This window comes from Talpa europaea, assembly GCF_964194135.1.
Source record: "Talpa europaea genome assembly, chromosome: 9".
Classification (NCBI taxonomy): domain Eukaryota; kingdom Metazoa; phylum Chordata; class Mammalia; order Eulipotyphla; family Talpidae; genus Talpa; species Talpa europaea.
The window spans coordinates 26,788,694-26,809,306 of NC_140076.1; the positions used below are offsets into that span (position 1 = coordinate 26,788,694).

The window sequence follows — 20,613 nt, forward strand, 5'->3', positions numbered from 1 at the left end:
AGACAGACAGTGGAAGGACATAGAAAGGGCATCCCTGAGAGGAGCAGGGGCAGAGGCGTGGCAATGGGCCACAGCATGAGCTTTGTGGGGGCCCTGGTAGTAATTTCCTGTAATGCAGATATTGGGGTGGGAAGGATGGGAGACGCTGTGGAGGCTAGTGAAACAGGAGTGAGAGGGCATAGGGACTGCGTTGGCTTACGAGTTTGCTCTCTCAGGGCTCTGAGGAGCTGCTGTGTTTCCAGGAGGGAGTGTGTAGCAGACCTTGCAGAGCAGTCATTAGGATGGTGGTCGAGGGTACATTTGTTGGGGAGGGCCTTGCGTTGGTCCCAGATCTGGCCTTGGTGTGTCTTCTGACAACACTGTGGATCTGGTAGAGCCAGCATTCACAGCCGGGCCCCACTCACTGCCTGTGTTAGTGAGTCACCACCTTCCCTTCCCCATGATCAGCTGTGCAGGAGCAAGCTGGCTCTGTCTGATGTGCACGTGTGTTTCAGATTATTCTGACTCCACTGAAGTCAAATTTGAAGAGCTTAAAAACGTCAAGCTGGAAGAGGAGGATGAAGAGGAGGAGGAACAAGAAGCAGCTGCTTTGGATCTTTCTGTGAATCCTGCTTCTGTAGGGGGACGCCTTGTCTTTCCAGGCTCCAAAAAGAAATCGTCTTCTAGCTTGGGCTCTGGTTCTTCACGGGATTCTGTTTCTTCTGATTCAGAAACCAGTGATCCTCTGTCATGCCGAGCCCAAGGGCAGACGGGAGTTCTCACTGTGCACAGCTATGCCAAAGGGGACGGCAAGGTCACCGTTGGAGAGCCGTGCATGAGGAAGAAGGGCAGTGCCCCTAGGAGCATTAGTGAACGGGTACTGGCTGAGGTATGGGCCCTGGGCAGTGGCTGGGGCGGGAGTGCCTTGGAAGGGCATCTGTGGAGGGAGAGTGGATTTGTGGGGATACCCTGTGGGTGTGTTGGCAGGAGAGACCTTCAGAGTTCAGAGGCTGAGACCTTCAGTCTGTAGTCACTGTGTCAAGCAGAAAACTAGGTGGCCTTGGCTCTCTTCCAGCTTGTTTTTTGCTGGGAGTTCCTTTCTCTCTGGGTGACTTTTTATCCCAAGAACTGTATTCCTGCCGCAGTGACAGAGTTGGGTGTATCCTCTGAGCCTCCTTGCCCCAAAGCCACAGGGTTAACGTGGTGGTGGCAGCCCTTGTGTGAGGGCCGGGGGTGAGCCGGTCTCTCTTAACTTAAGTTCTGGGGCTTTCTTCTAAGTCTTGGCTGTCTGGTCTGTCTCGTAGAGACCCATAAGCATCCACCCCTCCCCCTTTCCCCAGGCATTCTCTCCCAGAGAGCGCACCCTTTTGGAGAGCAGGGTGAATTCCCAAAGCTGTAAATGTGAACCTGTTTGTTCGCACTTCCTCCTGGAGCACACACTGTCACCAAAAGCTGTGTTTGCTTTGCTTTGTGTAAAAAGGCTCGGTGGGCCTGAGTGGGATGCAGCAGAGCTGATTGGGATGCAGCTAGACTCCTGCTCACCAACATGATCTGCTCTGACTTCCCAGCTTACGGGCTTTTGTGGGTCAAGTTGTAGTCTTGAGGGAGAGGGTGGGGAGTTGGGTTGGGGGGAAAAGTAGAAGGCTGGCTGAAGGTCTTCTTGATTTACCATTCTCCTGCCTTCATCTTTAAAATTTATGGGCTGAAAGTATCATGAAAGATTTCTACAGTATATATGGATAGAATATCATGAGCCTCTGTGTGTGTTGTCATATCTATATTAGTAACACATGGCACTTGCTTTATTTTCTCTTTGACCACAGTGCTAACACCTAGTCTATGTTCAGGTCCGTCCACTTTTGCAGTAGTGCCTTTTTCTGTTTGGGTTGTTTTCTTGTCTTTTTATGTCTGTTTTCTCTGAATGTCAGGACTGTTTCAATAGATTCCTTTTACGGGTGACTGTCCTGTTCACTGCAGGAGCAGGCCAGTGTGTTGATTCCACTGTTTTTCCTCCTTGCTCCCTCTGGTTGCTGCTGTCTTGCCTCCCATGACAGCTCCCATTTGAGGGCTTTGCAGCTTGGAAACCGTGTTCCCTTCTACTCCTAGTTGCTGCATCTGAGCCCTTCTGTTTTCACAAAGCCTCATGCCTCTCCTTTACCCTGCCGGCTCACACTGACCTGCACCACCCTTACTTGCAGGTACAGAGGCAGCCAGCAATTACAAGGAGTTACTAAATACTGAATATATTATGTGCAATTGGGTAGACTGTATACTACCACTGAGTTAATCTTGCAGAGTCAAGTTTTTTGAAGATACCCATCTTTCTTTCTCCCAAATGAGAGCATATTAAGAAAAGATACAGGAGTTAGGCCTGTGGAGCTCAAAATGTTGCTTTGTTACCAGTTAAAAGTGACTGGAGGAAAATGACTTTTTTTTTTTAAAAGATTTTTTTATTTATGTATATATAAGAGCTGGGGTACAGGCTAGAGATGTGGGGAGGGGATTAGTGAGAGGACTCACCAGAGACAGAGTGGAGAACAGAACAGGCAGATTGACTGAAATACACTGCTGAGGGGAGCAGCGGGCAAGACAGGAGTGGACTGCTGTGCCATGTGGGTTGCTCCCTAGCCTGCTGGGGAGGCTGTAGATTGCTTCATAGTGTGGTGCTTAACCCCTTGCGCCATCAGGGAGACCTGGAAAATGACTTTTAAAGTGCCCTCTGTGTTCCTGGGAATAGGCTGAGACCATGTGGGCCCCTGTGAGGGGCAGAGTTTTCCCCAATTAGCCTTCCATGTGGTGTGGACGCAGAGCACAATGTTCCCTCTGTGAAAGGCAGAAACTGGCTGAGTGCACCTCACTAACATCCAGGAGATGAGGCATTGGGGGAAGGTCCAGGAATCATGTCAGGTGGAAATATGCAGAGAATGAGGCAATTCTTTAACATTGTTTTCTGCTGGAAACCATTGAGTATCTTTCTGGCTCTTCCTATCCCTCACCCCCATAGGGCTGTCACCTGTAATGTGGGAGTACCTTCTGCACGTCATCACCAGCCATCCCTCCCCACCACCTGCAATGCTGATGTCTATTGGCTTATTTATTTAACTTTTTAAAATTGTATTTTTATTGATGTAACAGTGTTCTACAACATCTATATAATTTGGTGGTATGCGTTCAAGCTCTTGAGGTATGTGTTGCACCAGCACGTCTACCATCAAAGCACCCATAATCCTCCATCACAGTCCATTGAACCCCCTGCCCCCATGCTTCCTTCTTCCCACCTTCCACCCTCCCCTCTGGTAGCTTCAGTTCTAGAGTCAGATTTTTAGGGTTGGTTTGGGTTTAGTTTTTCTGTTCCTTTGTTTTGTTTCTCTCTATTACACATATAGGGGAACATCTGGTGTTTGTTTTTCTCCTTTTGACTTGTTTTGTGCAGCATAAGCCCCTCTAGTTCCATCCATGTTGTTGCAAATGGCAGGATTTCATGTTGGGTTTTTTTTAAATAGCTCAGTAATTCTACATTGTATATACATACCATATCTTAATAATCTACTCATCTGTTGTTGGGCACTTAGGTCATTTCCATAGCTTGGCTATTGTAAGTAGTCTGCAATGACCATATATCCCTTCAAATTAGTGTTTTGCACCCTTTTTTGTTAAGTAGTTCTTTTTTTTTTTACTTAAGATTTATTTATTTATTTATGCATACAAGAGCTGGGGTACAGGCCAGAGATGCAGGGTGGGGTGAGAGGATTCACCAGAGACAAAGTGGGGAACAGAACAGGCAGACGGACTGAAATACACTGCTGAGGGGAGGAGTGGGCGATACAGGAGAGGTCTGCTTTGCCATGTGGGTTTCTCTCTGGCTGGCCAGGGATCGAGCTTGTGCTGCAGAGGCTATGGATTGCTTCTATAAGAGCTGGGGTGTAAACCAGAGGTGAGGGGGCTAAGAGGATTCTCCAAAGACAGTAGGGAGCAGAACAGGTGGATTGACTGAAATACACTGCTGAGGGGAGCAGCGGAGAGACAGGAGAGAGGTCTGCTGGGCCATGTGGTTCAACTCCCTGGCCAGGGATACAACTCATGGTGCAGTGGCTGCTGATAGCTTCATAGTGCTGAGACTTAACCCCCTGTGCCATCAGGGAGGGCCTGTTTTGCCTCTTTTGGATGACTACCTAGGAGTGGAATTGCTGGGTCATAAGGTAGATCTGTTTATTTAAAATTTTGGGAAACCTCCATACTGTTTTTGATACGGACTGGACCACACACTGGCATCTTGGAACACTTCAGATTGACTAAATATATCTTGACTGTTTTTCCTCCTTGCTTTGTTTATGGCATTGCTGCTCTGGGCTGGGTCTATGTCTTCAAAGAGCTTTTAGCCAAGACGGGTAGACAGATGTGAGCAAATAATTTTAGTGCTTAGTGGTAAGTGTTGTAGCACAAGTGGTATAGAGTTAGCAGCTCAGCCTGGGGCTGGGGTGAGGCATTAGGGAAGATCGCAGAGAAGGAAGCATTTTCTTCATCTGGCCTGAGGTTAACAGGAGTGTGCCAGGTAGACAGAATGAAATTAGAGTGGGAATCTTGGAATGTGTTCTCAGGGGTGCTGGTGCTTGTGCCAAGGTAGAAACTCCTGGGGGGTCTGCATGGACTTGAATGTCTCAGCATATGGATCTGGGGAGGTGTTAGAAGAGCGTTTATGGAGTTGGATCAAGGAGGCCTGCCTGCTCGGAGCAGTCTGATTTTAAAGGTGCAGGGAGCCTTGGAAGCTTGCCCATGTGTATTTGGAGATAGACGATTTCCATAATCCGTTTTTAAAAATGCAAACAGAGATGCAGATGGGATGATTCAGTGAGCCTGCAACTGCTCATCACCTAGATCTAAGTTGGAGACATCTTGTCACACTTGCTTCCTCTGTCCTTTTTTATTTGCTGAAATATTTTAAGGCAAATCCCAGGCATCAAGCTGTTTCTGATGTGCTTCAGTGTGTATCTCAAAAATGGGTCTTTTCTTAGATAATTGCTAAGCATTATTTATCTAACAAAATTTCGGAAATGCTGTAGTGTCTTCTAATACCCAGCTCATAATCAAATTTACAGTTGTCTAAACAAGATTTATTTTATGTAGGTTTGTTTGAATCAGGACTTAATCTAGTTTCACACTTTATAGTTGTTTATTAAATGTATCTTTTTTTTTTTTTAATAGAGGCATGTTCTATTTATTTATTCGTCTGTTTGTTTTTTTTTGTTTATACATGCACTGGGTACAGTCAGAAGCGCGGGAGGGTGAGAGAATTCACCAGAGCCAGAGCTGGGAGCAGAGCAGGCAGAAAGACCGAAGTACACTGCTGAGGGGAGCAGCGGGGCGGCAGGAGAGGTCTTCGCGCCATGTGGGACCCTCCTCCGGTGGCCGGGGAGCAGCCAGGGATCGAACCGGCGCTGCAGAGGCTGCGGGCAGCTTTGCAACCCAGCGCTCAACCACTGCGCCCCTGGGAGGCCCTCTGTTTTATCCTCACCATAAATTTACGCAAGAAATTTTTTTTTTAAGATTTATTTTTATTTATGCATACAAGGCTGTATCTTAACCCCTTGCACCACCAGGGAGGCCCTATTTTTAAAAAATCTTAAAAAAAAAATAGAAACAGCAGATATTTACCTTGAAGGTGGAATTAAGATTTTCATTTCCTACACTTATTTTTAAGTGGTTTTAATATTTTTTATAATTTATTATTTTTTTTAAAGATCTATTTATTGATGCATACAAGTACTGGGGTACAGACCAGAGGTGCAGGAGGTGAGAGGATTCACCAGAGACAGAGTGGAGAGCAGAACAGGCAGATTGACTGAAATACACTGCTAAGGGGAGCAGTGGGTGAGTCAGGAGAGGTCCGGGCATTGAACTTGTGCTGCAGTGACTGGTGTCAGCTTCAAAGTGCTGTGCTTAATCCCTTGTGCTAACAGGGAGTCCCCCTATAATTTGTTATTTTTGTAATCAAATACCTTCACTTAAGGACAGAAAGAAAAGAAAGTTTGTAACAAATCAATTAGGATCCTGTTCCTTTATTTTATTTTATTTTTTTAAAAGATTGATTTATTTATTTATACAAGCACTGGGTACAGTCAGAAGCGCGGGAGGGTGAGAGAATTCACCAGAGCCAGAGCGGGGAGCAGAGCAGGCAGAAGGACCGAAGTACACTGCTGAGAGGCAGCAGCGGGCGGCAGGAGAGGTCTCACACCATGTGGGACCCTCCTCCGGTGGCCAGGGAGCAGCCAGGGATCGAACTGGCGTTACAGAGGCTGCGGGCAGCTTTGCAACCCAGCGCTCAACCGCTGCACCACTGGGGAGGTCTTGTTCCTTTATTTTTTTAAAGATTTATTTATTTGTGCATACAAGAACTGGGGTATAGGCCAGAGGTGTGGGGGTTGAGAGGATTCACCACAGGCGGAGTAGGGAATAGAACAGGCAGATTGACTGAAATACACTGCTGAGGGGAGCAGTGGGAGAGTCAGGAGAGGTCTGCTGGGATTGAACTTGTGCTGCAGAGGCTGCGAATAGCTTCATAGGTTTCCTTAACCCCTTGTGCCACCAGGGAGGCCCAGGAAGCTTGTTCCTTTAGTCTGAAAGAGTGAGCTGTGTGTATGCTCTGTCGAAGGTTGAAGCATAAGACTGTGGTACTGGCTATGGGGTGAGAGAGGGCAGAGGGGGGTTGGCTCAGGATTCTGGCTTGAGTTACCAGACAGATGGGGGCACTTGGTGGAGGACAGGGACAAGAATAGTGAAGGGTATATGAGTGATTCGGGAGATGAGTTCAGTCGGGTTGTGGTCATGGGATCTGCTTGTGAGGTAGGCTGTGGAGATGTGTGTACACTTACCTGTGAGATCTGGAGGAATCTCCGGTTTGGGAGTCACCAGAAGGTCCTGGTGGGCATGGGACAGCCACACTTGTGGAGCATGAAGAATAATTTCATGGTGTGGATGGAGGTAGAGGGCCTAGGGAGGAGGAGGTTGAGACGGGCAGCCAGAGGTTTTGGGGAGCTAGGAGAGAGCAGTGTATCCAGAGCCAGAGGAGAAGGATGGAGGACGGAGAGAGATAGGCCGAACATGCCCATATTGAAGGGCACTGAGTGCGGGGACCCTGACTCTGACACAGGTGGGGGAGTGACCAGATCCTGGAGGGGAGAGTGTCTCCAGCACAGGTGCAGACAGAGGAGTAGATGACTGCAGAACATTCTCCACATAAAGCCTACCACTTGGCCCACATCATCTTACACTGACCAGTGTTTGTGTGTCGTCCAGCCATGGCAGGCTGCAGATGGTGTTAAGGTGGGAGGAGACAAGGCTTTATCTTTGTGGGTCTGTCCTGGAATTTGGTACCTGCATCTGCTACCTGGAGCCCAGCCCTTTCTAGAAATTACTGCTGCCAGAGCCTTTCATTGCTTCCTGTTTGCTTCCTTGTATAGTCTTTGTTTGTACCTTTTTTATGACACTTTTTATTGGTTCTCAGTTGTCATAGGCTGGTGAGGAACATCAACTTCTAGGAGCCATCCCCATGCAGGTCACTTTTTTTTTTTTTTTTTAATATTTTGTAGAAGAGCTGGGGTACAGGCCAGAGGTGTGGGGGATGAGAGTATTTACCAGAGACAGTGGGGAGCAGAACTGGGTCTACTGAAATATACTGCTGAGGAGAGTAGTTTGAATTGGAGTTTGAATCCAGCCCTTTGAAGAAATGGAAAGGTTGGAGCACAGCACAGGGAGAAGCAGCTCTATGGGGAAGGGTGTGGCTCCCCTGGAGCAGGAGAGCTCTTTAGCTAGATGGTGAAACAATGTGGAAAGATAGTCAAATACTTGAATAGCACTGAAGGTTTTGGTCAGAGGCAGCCTGGTGGTAGTGGGAATACTATAGACTTGAGATTTGGACACCAAGTCTCCCTTGTCTGGGTCCTGAGCTCTTCGAGGTTGGAGACGCTAGCTCATGGAGGGGAGCCTCTGCACACCAGATTCCCACAGCTGCGTTCTGGGTCTTGACATCTGCTTCTCAGGTACCTGGGACCTGTCCCTACCTCCTGTATTAACTTTGTCGCTGCTTTAGCAAGTCATCACTGACTGGAACTCTTAAAATGACACACATTTATTATCTTTTAGTTCTTCAATTTGAAAGCCTGACATGGGTCTCTCAGTGCCAGAGTCAGAGTGTCTGCAGGGCCTTGGGTCTGCAAGGTGACCTTCTCATGGGCTCCAGGGGACTCTTCCCTTACCCTTCCCAGTTTCTCCGGCCACCACGTTCCTGAGTCTCCTCTTCTTTGGTCTTGAAAGTCGGACCATCCAGCCAAGTCTTTTGATACTCACTCTGCTGCTTCCTGCTTCCACTAAGTACTGTTGGGTTACGTTGTGACTGACTGGATAACCCAGGATAATTGTGCTTTTTTCTTTTTCTTTTTTTTTTTTTTAATGTACATGCTTTTTTTTTTTTTAAGATTGATTTATTTATACAAGCACTGGGTACAGTCAGAATCACAGGAGAGTGAGAGAATTCACCAGAGCCAGAGCGGGGAGCAGAGCAGGCAGAAGGACCGAAGTACACTGCTGAGGGGAGCAGCGGGCGGCAGGAGAGGTCTGCACACCATGTGGGACCCTCCTCCGATGGCCGGGGAGCAGCCGGGGAATGAACCGGCGCCGCAGAGGCTGCGGGCAGCTTCCCAACCCAGCGCTCAACCGCTGCACCACCGGGGAGGCCCCTTTTTTCTTTTTTTAAGATGTATTTATTTATTCATACAAGAGCTGAGGTACAGGCCAGAGATGCAGTGGGTGAGAGGATTCACCAGAGACAGAGTGGGGAACAGAACAGGCGGATTGACTGAAATACACTGTTGAGGGGAGCAGTGGGCAAGCCAAGAGAGGTCTGCTGTGCCATGTGGGCAGCTCCCTGGCTTGGGGATTGAACTCGTGTTGCAGTGACTGCAGATAGCTTTATAGGTTGCACCTTAACCCCTTGCGCCACCAGGGAGGCCCCAAAAGACCCTTTCTATAGGCGCATTCTTACTTGTTAAAGAAGTATAAAGCTGAAGTAGGCTGTTCTGGTTGGAATGGAGCTGAGGCCTGGGGTTCTGTCTGTTCACTGTAATGGGAGGTTTTGAGAGGGCCTTCTTCTGATGTACTTTTCATAAAAACTGATTTAGACTGTCATTGTAGTTCAGCTCTGTTAAAAGTTTGATCATTTATTTTTTTTTTTTCTCTTTTTTTTTTCCCCCATAGAGGCATTTTTTTTTTTTTATTTGTTTATTTGTTTGTACATGCACTGGGTACAGTCAGAAGCGCGGGAGGGTGAGAGAATTCACCAGAGCCAGAGCGGGGAGCAGAGCAGGCAGAAGGACCGAAGTACACTGCTGAGGGGAGCAGCGGGCGGCAGGAGAGGTCTGCGCACCATGTGGGACCCTCCTCCGGTGGCCGGGGAGCAGCCGGGGATTGAACCGGTGCCGCAGAGGCCGAGGGCAGCTTCGCAACCCAGCGCTCAACTGCTGCGCCACCGGGGAGGCCCAAAAGTTTGATCATTTAAGTCTCTGGACATCAGTAGTAAAGGAACGCTCAACTTCCCCCTCCACCTGTTCCTCTACACAGCTGTCAGCATCACTCACTCGGGGAAGCAAGGCCCACGTTCTCTAAGTCCTTTCCTTTCTGCCTTCTTCCTTTCCTAGGCAGGCCCTGGCACTTGGGAGTTTCCGCACATACTTGTTGAATGAATGGACAAATGAACACTGGAACTTAAGTTTGCAGACTGAGCTGTATTCTTGTCTGTGTGGGCTGCTCAGAATGTGCTGTTCCTTGACATTCTAAGTGTGGTCCTTAAGTCCTGGGCTTCTGTGCTCTTGCAGACTGAGCCTGTGGGCCTCCTGGTGTTAGGTCTCAAGATGCACTGCAGTGCTACACTTCTGCAGCTCTGGGGCCCTGGCTTTTGTCAGAGTTGCAAAGTGGCTCTCTTCCAGGCCTCATTTCCTTGCTTAATGGATTTTGCTAGCCCCATATCTCCTAATGACAGTGTAACTAAGTTTTGACTGTGTTGATTAGAAAGAAACTTTATGTGGTATTACTGATTCAATCCTGTACATCTTAAACCTAATTACATTTGCACTGATGTTATGTAAATGCAGCATTAAATCAACCTTTCCTTTTGCATCTAGGCCAGTTTTAGATATGCTCTCTTGTCTGGCTGGTGTTCTTTTTTTCCTGGCAGGAAGGAAACTTACTGATGAATGCATAGTATCAACTAAAGCTGAGGCCTTGACAGTATGTCAGGGAAAGTTGGCCTATTTTACTTTAATGGGTAGTTATTCCTCACCCCTTCAAGTGTCCTAGCCTTTGATACTTGGATGCTTCTGGCCTCTGGTCCAAGGAAAGGTCACCTGGGCTTCTCTAGTCTTTGAGACTCAGCCTCAGGACAGTGAGCATAGGGAAGGTGCCTGGCTCTCTTTTAGAGCTGGAGCAGGTTTACTTTTGGTACCTTTAGTTTGGCTGCTTCTGAGAAGACCAGGACCCACACTTACTAGACACAGGTTTTGTCCTAAAATTTTTTACATAATCTAGTTTAAACTAGTGGGCATTGTATTGCCATTTTGACTTTATATAAGACAGGTGTTTTCTGGGTATTTCCATGTTGTGTTTCATATGTTTTATTTAATTAAAAAGGCTGCATTTGCTCACTAAAAAAAAAAAAAGACAGGTGTTTTCTCTGTTTTTATATTTCTTTGTGTCTCTCTGTCCATTCTATCCCTTGGTATTCATTGTAAGACAGACTTCTCCTGTGTCCCCAAGTTGGGGCAGACCAACTTGATTTCTTTCCTTATGGCTTTCCCAGGTTGCAGATGAATACATGTTTTCCCTGGAGGAAAATAAGAAGTCCAAGGGCCGTCGCCAGCCCCTCAGCAAGCTCCCCCGCCACCATCCTCTTGTGTTGCAGGATTGCGTCAGCGATGATGGTAAGTGCCGTCTTCTCTCTGCATGGAAGAAAGCAGCTTGCACATCAGGACTTGCTCTGATAGCATGTAGCCCAGCCCAGGGATGGGGAGGCCTGTGGCTTAGCTGTTTGCCCAGATACTCCATAAATAGGGCAAGGTTTCCCTTGGTATCTAATTTATACTCAGATTTCATTATATGTTTGAATGTCTTAGCATATAGGATAATTGCTTGCAGGTTCTTTGTTCACTCAGGGAGCTATAAGACCGATTTTTTTCAAGATAGCAAAGTATGCCTCTCCCCACCTCAAATGTGTTTTCAGTTCAGTTTCATTTAGTGAAGTGTGCACATCTCACCATACAGCTCAGTGGAGTTTCATGTATGGAGACTAAATTTTGATTTTTGCAGTTTTCACTAAACATAGTGAATATTTTTCCTCCTCGTTCACCCAGTATTTGTGAGTGGAATGATTTCTGGCCACTTTTAGGTTTGTGAATGGAACAGATGTCAGTGTGTTAATTTTTCAGTTGTGACTGGGAGGCGGTCTGTTTCTTTCTTGGCTCCTATTTTGGCTGCTCATGTTTTGACCAGGAGACATAAAAAGCTCGGCTGGGTTTTGGCACCCTGGCTCCCAATTGGGCCTGATGGATAGATTTATAGGGCTTGATTGCAATGGTCTACACTGGCCTCACTGTGCTACACTTCCCTTCACGATTTCACGCACAGTGACAGTGGCTTTGTCCCTTTGTATTAAACATGGCTGGGGAGGCAGAGTAGAAAACTGTTGCCACTGAGTTTGAGCTGTCAGAAATAAACAAAAAATGGCCACCTACTATGCATGTGTTCCATAGCTATCCTGTAACTGCTTCTGTGTAGATTTCAGAGCCTTTTGAAAAGCACTTCTGTCTGGGAGGAAGCATGCAGATTGTTGGAGGCACGTACTTGGGAGAATGCTGCTGACCACACACAGCTGGTTGCAGTGATCCCTGGAGATGCCTGGTGTGGCAGCTTGGCACAGGGCTGGTCACCTTCAGGTACTCCGTGGTGAGGCCTTTCTTTGAGTACACTTGCCAAAGGACATCACAGATGTAACTTCTCATACTGCCTTTACTTGGGCAGGTGGGGAGGGCACATCTGGTTAGAGTGGGCATCCATTTATTTTGATGTTTGCTTTTACTTCTACCAAAGATCACCCTCATTAACCCATAAAAGCCTTAGAATTACGGGGCTTATCTCCTCGATCTTGATTCTCTGGAGCTTGTTCTCTGCCCTTCTCTCATGCAGGGGATTGGAAAGTATACCTTTATCATGTCCATTTTTTTTTTAAAGATTTTTTTTTTTTAAGATTTATTTATTCATTTATACATGAACCGGGGTACAGGCCAGATATACGGGAAGGTGAGAGGATTCACCAGAGACAGAGTGGGGAAGGTAACAGGCAGACTGACGAAATACACTCCTGAGGGGAGCAGTGGGCGCGACAGGAGAGGTCTGCCACGCCATGTGGGACCCTCGCCGGCCTGCCGGGATCGAACTGGTGCTGCAGAGGCTGCGGACAGCCTCACAGCGCTGTGCTCAACCGCCTACGCCACCAGGGAAGGACCAGATTTTTTAATTTATTTTTATACAAGAGCTGGGGTACAGGCCAGAGGAGCGGGAGGGTTGAGAGGATTCACCAGAGACAGAGCCAAGAGCAGAACAGGCAAATGAGCAAAATACACTGCTAAGGGGAGCAGCAGAGGGACAGGAGAGGTCTGCCACACCATGTGGGAATTGTCCTGGCCGGCCAGGAATCGAACCCATGTTGCAGAGGTTGTGCTCAACCTGCTGGCCACCGGGGAGGCCCTTTTTTAAAAAAAGATTTGTTTATTCATGCATACAATTACCAGGGTACAGGCTAGATGCGCTAAAGGGTGAAAGGATTCACCAGAGACAGAGAGGGGAACAGAACAGCAGACTGACTGAAATACACTGCTGAGGGGAGCAGCGGGTGAGACTGGAGAGGTCTGCTGCCATGTGGGATTCTCGCGGGCCGGCCGGGATTGAACCTGCACTGCAGAGGTTTGGGACAGCTTCACAGTGCTGCGCTCAAACACCTGCGCCACCAGGGAGGCCCACTTCCATATTGTTTTGTGAGCCAAGTTGTTTCCCATTTAGCAGTTTGTCCTCCTGAGAAGACGCTCCCCCAGGGGATTTTTGTCCCCTTGAATTACATGCTCTGTTGTCTAGAATAACTTAAGCTATAAATGCCATCTAGGCCTCCCTGGTGGCACAAGGGGTTAAACACAGCACTGTGAAGCAATCCGCAGCCTCTGCAGCATGAGTTCGATCCCTGCCTGGCCAGGGAGAAACCACATGGCGCAGCAGACCTCTCTTGTGTATTTCAGTCAGTCTGCCTGTTCTGTTCCCCACTATGTCTCTGGTGGATCCTCTCACCCCCTGTACCTCTGGCCTATACTCCAGCTCTTGTATGCATAAATAAATAAGTCTTGGGCCTCCCCTGGTGGTGCAGTGGTTGAGCGCTGGGTTGCGAGGCTGCCCGCAGCCTCTGCAGTGCCAGTTCGATCCCCAGCCACCAGTGAGGGTCCCATCAAAAAAAAAAAATTCAATCAATCTTTTTTTTTTTTAAAAAAAAATGCCATCTAGATCAGGGGTCTGTAAAGGACCAAGTAGTAAATATTGAGACTTTATAGGCCTCATGTTTCTGTCACATACTCTTCTTTCTACTTCTCCCCTCTCTTGCCCCCCAACCCTTTAAAATACATAAGAGCAATTCTTAGCTGAATGGCTGGATTTGGACTTGGCCATTGTGTGCCAGCCCCTGGTCTAGACCTGGCATTACATCCTGTTCCTGGGAAGAGGGTTCATCACAGACACACACGGCTCTGTCTTCCTCTGAGTGTTGGTGACCCCTGTCTGAAAGGGCAGATACCCGCCAACCTTCCGGAGGGAAGTTTTAGAACTATGAACCAAGGACTGTGCCATTTCCTTGTTGTGTTTCTTTTTGCTTCCCTTCAGTACAACCAAAAAGAAAACTCTTAAAAGTCTAGGACTTAGTAACCTTTGGAGGGGGCAAACAGCATGGTTCTGTTTCACTGTACTGCCTCTGGGTGGCAGGGAGTTGAGTGCTGGGAGCTGTGAAGGAGGGGAGCGCAGGCTGAACTCCAGGGGCAAGGAGGAGGAACAGAGGGAGTGTCGGTATGGTCAGAGCAAGGTTGTAGTTAGGACCCCCCACAATATCATCCAGGTGTTAAAGGAATCTCTCTGCTCTCATCACTCCTGACTAGCCCCCAAAATCCTGGCTGAGCTCGTTTGCTCTCCAGACGGGGCCATTGATGTGCAGGGCTGGTGCTGACTCATATTCTGTATCTTCTTCTAGAGACACCTGAACAGCTGACCCCTGAGGAGGAGGCTGAGGAGACAGAGGCCTGGGCCAAACCCCTGAGCCAGTTGTGGCAGAACCGACCCCCAAACTTTGAGGCCGAAAAGGAATTCAATGAGACTATGGCCCAGCAGGCTCCTCACTGTGCTGTGTGTATGATCTTTCAGACTTACCATCAGGTAAGCACCCCCTCCCCAATACACCCCCTGGTTGAATTATGGGTGTATAGCCTGTCAGTAGTTGTCTTGAGAAAGGTATGTTTCTCTACTGTCCCCTAAGAGTACTGGCCAAGTTTCTCCAGGCAGATAACCCAGCAACTCAGCTTTGTACTGAGGAAGGCTTTGAGAAGAACTGAGTGCCCAGCTTAGGCTCTCGGGGGTTCCTTGCTGTCCTTGGTAAACACACTGTTGACAGAAGAATCTGCTCATTTTTCTTTTTTTAAATTTTACTTCTTTTTTTTTTTTTTTAAAAGATTTATTTTTTGTTTATACAATAGCTGGGGTACACGCCAGAGGCGTGGGAGGGTGAGGATTCACCAGAGACAGAACAGGGAGCAGAACAGGCAGATCCACTGAAATACACTGCTGAGGGGAGTAGCGGGCGTGACAGGAGAGGTCTGCTGTGCCATATGTGGGTTAGCTCTGGCCAGGGATCAAACTCAGGCCAAAGCAGTGATAGCACTGAGACTTGACCCCTAGGCTACCAGGGAGGTCCAGAATCTGCTTATCTGTTACCATTCTAGTCAGTGATTATTTCTTCCAGGTGACTTGTAGTCCTGGCCAATTTGGAGGACTGTGAATTTCTTTGCTACCATCTGAACTTCAGATGAAGCTCCCGCCTGCTTATGTTGCATCTTCTATCCTTTCCTGTTGCCTCTGTGGGTATTGGCAGTTGAGAGTGACTCAGGAGGCGGAGGAACAGAGGGCCTGAGCTCAACTGTGCCCTCCCAATCCTGGGCATTTGATGGTTTCAACATCCAGCCTCTCTTTGAGTTGAACTCTAGGAGGCCAGCTCACTCCCAGTGGGGAACTGCACAGGGTGGCATATAGATAGCCAGTCCGTCCTCACCTCCCTGCACCACCCCCCACTCCCCATCCCCCGGTGCTGAGCCTGGAAGGGCCCATGTTCATATTTGCGAAAGTATGGAACTTCACACCAGCACACTGAATTAGTAATTCACTACTTGTTTCCCTTGACAAAGAGCAAAACCAGAGATCTCTTTGTGCCTGTGTGGGCAGTAATGGCTTGTTTGCACTGTTAGCAGATCTGTTCGGGGACTCAGAGTTTCATCACTGGCATAGGCTTTGGGTTGCTGTGTTTCTGGGTCTGTCTTGGAATGGGGGGTGATGGTGCCATTCAGCGGCAGAGCCGGTGGAGTTCGTTGTCAGGATATTTGCCAAGGGAAGTTGGTAAACAAGTGTTCTTCCTTCAGGGGCCCAGGTGGGGCTCCTGCCGTGTGACAGCACTGCACCTCAGGTGACCTGCTGCTTGGTGCCCAGAGGAAGTTGGTGCCGGCCCTTGGGGAGTATCTGCTCTGGGTGCTCTCCCCAGGTGGGGCCACCCTGCAGCACAGCACATTGCGCAGCCCACAACAGCAGCCTTTCAGCTAACATCTCAGTGCATTTTATTACCACTTGGTTTGGGAAGATGGAAATCCCAGTTGCCTCTTACCTCGCTCCCTTTTCTTGGTTGTCCCCCAGGGGCCATTGTTTGATGCTGCTGTGAGAAATTGAATTTGAGTCATTAGAGGTAACTTCAATTAGCAGCTCTGGGATAATGGCTGTGCACCCGGGAGCCAGGAGCAGTACAAGCCAGCTTTGTGCTGCTGGAGCAGGTGGGAAGCTGAAAACACAGGCGCGTGCTCACTGAGGTGTGCCCTGTCTCTTGCCTTAGGTGGAGTTTGGAGGCCTTAGTCAGAACTGTGGAAAGGCTCCAGATTTAGCCCCTCAGAAGCAGAGGACCAAACCATTGATTCCAGAAATGTGCTTCACTTCGACTGGCTGCAGCACTGACATCAACCTTTCTACCCCATACCTTGAGGAGGATGGCACCAGCATTCTTGTTTCCTGCAAGAAGTGCAGTGTCCGTGTCCACGCTAGTGAGTGCCTCCCACTTTGGTCCTGTGTCCTGTCCTGGGGGTGTGAGCCTTCTCGCTGCATGTCCTCACTCCCATAGGCCCCCCACCCCCACCCCCAACAGCCTCCCAGTAGCTGCCCCAGTCCCCTGGGGCAGACTGTGTATGAGTCCTAGTTGTGAACTGAGTCTGAGCTCCACATGACCCCAGGGTGCAGGCTTCCACATGGAGCTCTGTGCTGTCCTCTTGCTGCAAAATACCAGGAGGGCATTAGTACCCGCTGCTCACTGGGTATCAGTCTACAGTTTATAACTTTTTGGGACTTTGGGCTTTGCTGTATGGCTTAGCCCTAGGGACCCTAACACTGGAATTCAGGGGTTCCTGTAGGATTTGGTTATAGGTGTGGGAGGGAGTATATGGGAAAGCCTTACAAGTCTCCATTCTGACTCTGGCCTGTGAGTTTCATTTGCTTATCTTGGTGTTTCTGTTAGGTTGCTATGGGGTCCCCCCTGCAAAGGCTTCTGAAAACTGGTTGTGTTCTCGGTGTTCAGCCAATGCCCTGGAGGAGGTGAGTGCGTCCCACTGTTACCGTCTGCCCATGAGATGTGGAGTTTGCTCAGGGTCAGACTGTTGCTCGTGGATTCTATATTCCTGGCAGTTTCATAGGGCCTGGTGCACAGTGAGATCAGCATGAGTGTTGTAGAGTAACTCCCGTGACAACGAGAGGGCTCGCTGCCTGGCCTGTGGCAGGGCTTGCACTGGATGCTGTGTTAGTGCCATTGTGTCAGGAGCTAGTAGAGGGCCTCCCATGGATGAGCCACAACCCCCCTTAAATAGCTTAACCATTGGGGTTGGAGTAACAGAATGGGGCTCAGGGTGGTTCATTTCTCAGCTTTCTCTTCAGTTGCACTCCCTCCCCTGAACCTGGCATACCTTGCAAGGAGGCAGTCTGAATTCTGTGATGCCTTCAGGTTGTGCAGAGTGTTTGTGTTGTGGTTATTAACAGCAGCAGTGAAGAGGATTAAGTCAAGTAGCCTCTCGTGCACCTTAACCCTGAGAACCTTCCTTTGACGGCAGTGCTCATTACAGGGGCTGCACAGGCTAAGCCCACGTACCCTTAGGCTGCTGTCTTTTATTTAGGCTAGAGTTGCCCAGAGAAAGTCAAGGAGAGCACACTGGTGGTAACCCCTTATCCCCCTCTCTTCTTGGCAGGACTGCTGTTTGTGCTCGTTACGAGGAGGAGCCCTGCAGAGAGCAAATGATGACAGGTGAGTATTTGAGCTTTCTGTTTTGAGCAGGCAGCTGCAGAAGCACTAAGAGGGCCATGGTTTGCTCATGACTGATGAGGAATTGGGAAGCATGATTTTTGGAGTTGGAGTAGCATCTCCAAGACTGATTTTTTAAAATGAGATTCAAGGGAACCAAGCAGTTTCAGACCTCTCCAACTTCAGCTTCCCATCCCAGGACGAGCTGTAAGATACAAGTCCTCCTTTGAGGGTGCCACATTGGAATCTCATGATTGTGAAGATGCCATGAAGATGATGCAGGGACTGGGCTGCAAGTGAGGAGTTACCTTCTTACAGCTGGGGCTGGTGCAAAGCTGGCCACAGCCACAGTCCAGTGAGCACTCACACAGGCTGTCGCTCCTTGGTTCAGACCTGCTCTTTGGTGTGCAGGCGAGTGTCCTCCAATAAGACAGTGGGATCTCAAGAGCTCAGCCGAGCCTGCCCAGTGATCAAATCTGCGGAAGGTTTGGGCATCTTAGTCCACAGCAGGGCTTCTCAGCTGGAAGGTGCCTCGTTTTCACTGAGCTGAGTGTTGTGTGGTCTTGGACTTAGTTGTTCTGTGTTAAAAACGAAAGGTGGACAATTTTTGTCCTGCAAGAGCTGGCTTTTGAGGGGATAGTACACAGCTTGGTGGGCACCCCGTGGCGGCAATCATGCTTCCCCTAGAATCCTGTAGGGACTTGAAGCACATGTACCATCCAGCCTCATGACTCAGAGAACACCTTTATGTTGTTCCATGTCTGTGACCCTTCTGCTTGCTCTTTCCACTCCTTTAAAGGCATTGCTGCCATTGCTTGAGGTCATTGTGTTCCTCACAATTGCTAGTGAGCACTGTTGAAGTTAGTTCTCTCTTATTTGGAGTGGAAATGGCTCTGAGCCTCCCACCTTTATCTAGTCATCCTCATTCTGCCATCTAGGGCCACACAAAACAAACCTGTTCCCATCTTCACATAACAGCCCTGGCAATATCGGAGACAGCAGCTGTGCTGTCCTAGCAATGGCTATTGCAGGTTTCACTGGCCTGGTTTTAAGAGCTTTCAGCATCGCAACTTATGTTTTGGGGTATGTCAATTTCCAAAAATGTCCAGAATTTACTTTATTCTCTAAGAATGTCTATTGACTAGACCTGTCAGGGTAAGTGGAGCTTGGGCCAGACCGTACAGTGTGAATCTTGTGTGGACCAAGAGAGTAGTCATTTCAGCCTGGGGGAAGGCTTGGCCAAGCATCTGGAGGGAGAGCTGTGATTACCAGCAGGTCGGGGCACAGTTAGAGATATTTTGAGGAGGTGCCCAGGCCCTCTTGCAAAAGAGGTGTGTATAGAGCTTTCTACTTGATTCTCACTCTCTGAAACCTGCCACACTCCATTTGATGTGGTTCTGCTCCTCTGAAACATTGCGAGTTAGTGGTATAAGCAGCATGGCCCTGTGCTCGCTGAGGCATTGTGCCAGGCACTGGTTTCCATATAATCAGTGTGGAGTTACCTCTGGCTCTTGCCTCACTGGGTCCCAAGAATTTGCTGGTTGAGTCGGTGCCATGTGGGGTAAGGGAGGAGCGCTCCTGCCAGGCCCATGCTAGGTGAGAGGACCATGGGTCCTCGGAGCCAGAGGTGACTGAAGTAGCCTTTGCCTTTTGGCAGGTGGGTCCATGTCGCCTGTGCTGTGGCAATTCTGGAAGCAAGGTTTGTCAACATTGCAGAAAGAAGTCCAGTGGATGTGAGCAAAATTCCCCTGCCTCGCTTCAAATTGGTAAGAAAGAAGAGATAGATTTGTCTCTGTAGTTACCCTGCTGCTAAGTCTCTCGGTGGAGAACATAGCTCTTCTGAGGGCATCTTCTGCTGAACTGGTGGCCATCCTTTTAGCCTTTGGTTTTGGTCAGGGTTGGTAATTCTCACCCTGTGGTTAAAACTACTTAATAAGGACACTTACAAGCACTTGGGATTAAAAGAGGGTGTTTGTGCCTTTGTGTTTTGAGAAGGGAGTTGCTGCTTGCTTTTTTGGCTTGAGGATTTGGGTGAGGGGATGACAGCGGAGCCTGTGCTGTTATTTCCAGCCTCATCGGCTTTCTCCCCTGTGTTGTAGAAATGTGTCTTCTGTAAGAAGCGGAGGAAAAGAGCTGCTGGCTGCTGCGTGCAGTGCTCCCATGGCCGCTGCCCAACCGCCTTCCATGTGAGCTGTGCCCAGGCTGCTGGCGTGATGATGCAGCCGGATGACTGGCCTTTTGTTGTCTTCATTACCTGCTTTCGGCACAAGATTCCAAATTTGGAGGTGAGGCGGGAGGAATGTTTTAGAATCCTCTTGACAGTTTCCAGGGCTGTTTTTTTCTGCAGGCTTTCCATTTACCATGCTAACAGGTGTTTCCTGAAGCATGCTTTGTGGACAGAGCCAGTGAGGGGGAGGGCTGAGCGATCGCCGCCCTGTCCATCTCTGCCTCCCACCTTGTCATTCCTAATCCAGTGGGGCCAAACTGCTGGTGGTCGGGTCCTTTTGAGTACTGTACTTGTTTGCTTCTGGCTGTGCCTATTACTTTTCACAGTGTTAGGGAAGCTGTATGTATATTGGGAACTCATGGGAAGAACTCCCAACAGTTAACTTTTAACCATCATACAGTAGGAAATTTTGCACTCCTCTATAAACAGCTCAGAGAAAGATACCTGTAACTTTATTTTTTTTTTTCTTAAGATTTATTTATTTATGCATACAAGAGCTGGGGCACAGGCCAGAGGTGGGGAGGGGGGGTGAGAGGATCCACCAGAGACAGAGTGGGGAACAGAACAGGCAGACTGACTGAAATATACTGCTGAGGGTAGCAGTGGATGAGTCAGGAGGTCTGGTGTGCCATGTGGGTTGCTCCCTAGCCGGCCGGGAATGGAATCGAACTTGTGCTGCAGAGGCTCCGGATTGCTTCATAGGTTGTGTCTTAACCCTTGCGCCACCAGGGAGGCCCGATAC

The 20,613-nt window shown here is 48.7% G+C and overlaps 1 protein-coding gene across 2 annotated transcripts in view; it reads left to right on the plus strand.

Annotated features, from left to right (window-relative positions):
- Window positions 1–20,613, plus strand: part of KDM4A (lysine demethylase 4A) — a gene marked incomplete at its 5' end in the record, with an annotated part of 40,079 nt that overhangs the window by 13,809 nt on the left and 5,657 nt on the right. For both annotated transcript variants that reach the window (XM_084242038.1, XM_084242039.1), the window contains 8 exons: window positions 495–868; window positions 10,826–10,946; window positions 14,303–14,484; window positions 16,199–16,403; window positions 16,871–16,947; window positions 17,592–17,647; window positions 19,302–19,410; window positions 19,744–19,929. In XM_084242038.1, the coding sequence (XP_084098164.1) occupies window positions 495–868; window positions 10,826–10,946; window positions 14,303–14,484; window positions 16,199–16,403; window positions 16,871–16,947; window positions 17,592–17,647; window positions 19,302–19,410; window positions 19,744–19,929 (1,310 nt within the window). The remainder of the gene's footprint in view (window positions 1–494; window positions 869–10,825; window positions 10,947–14,302; window positions 14,485–16,198; window positions 16,404–16,870; window positions 16,948–17,591; window positions 17,648–19,301; window positions 19,411–19,743; window positions 19,930–20,613) is intronic.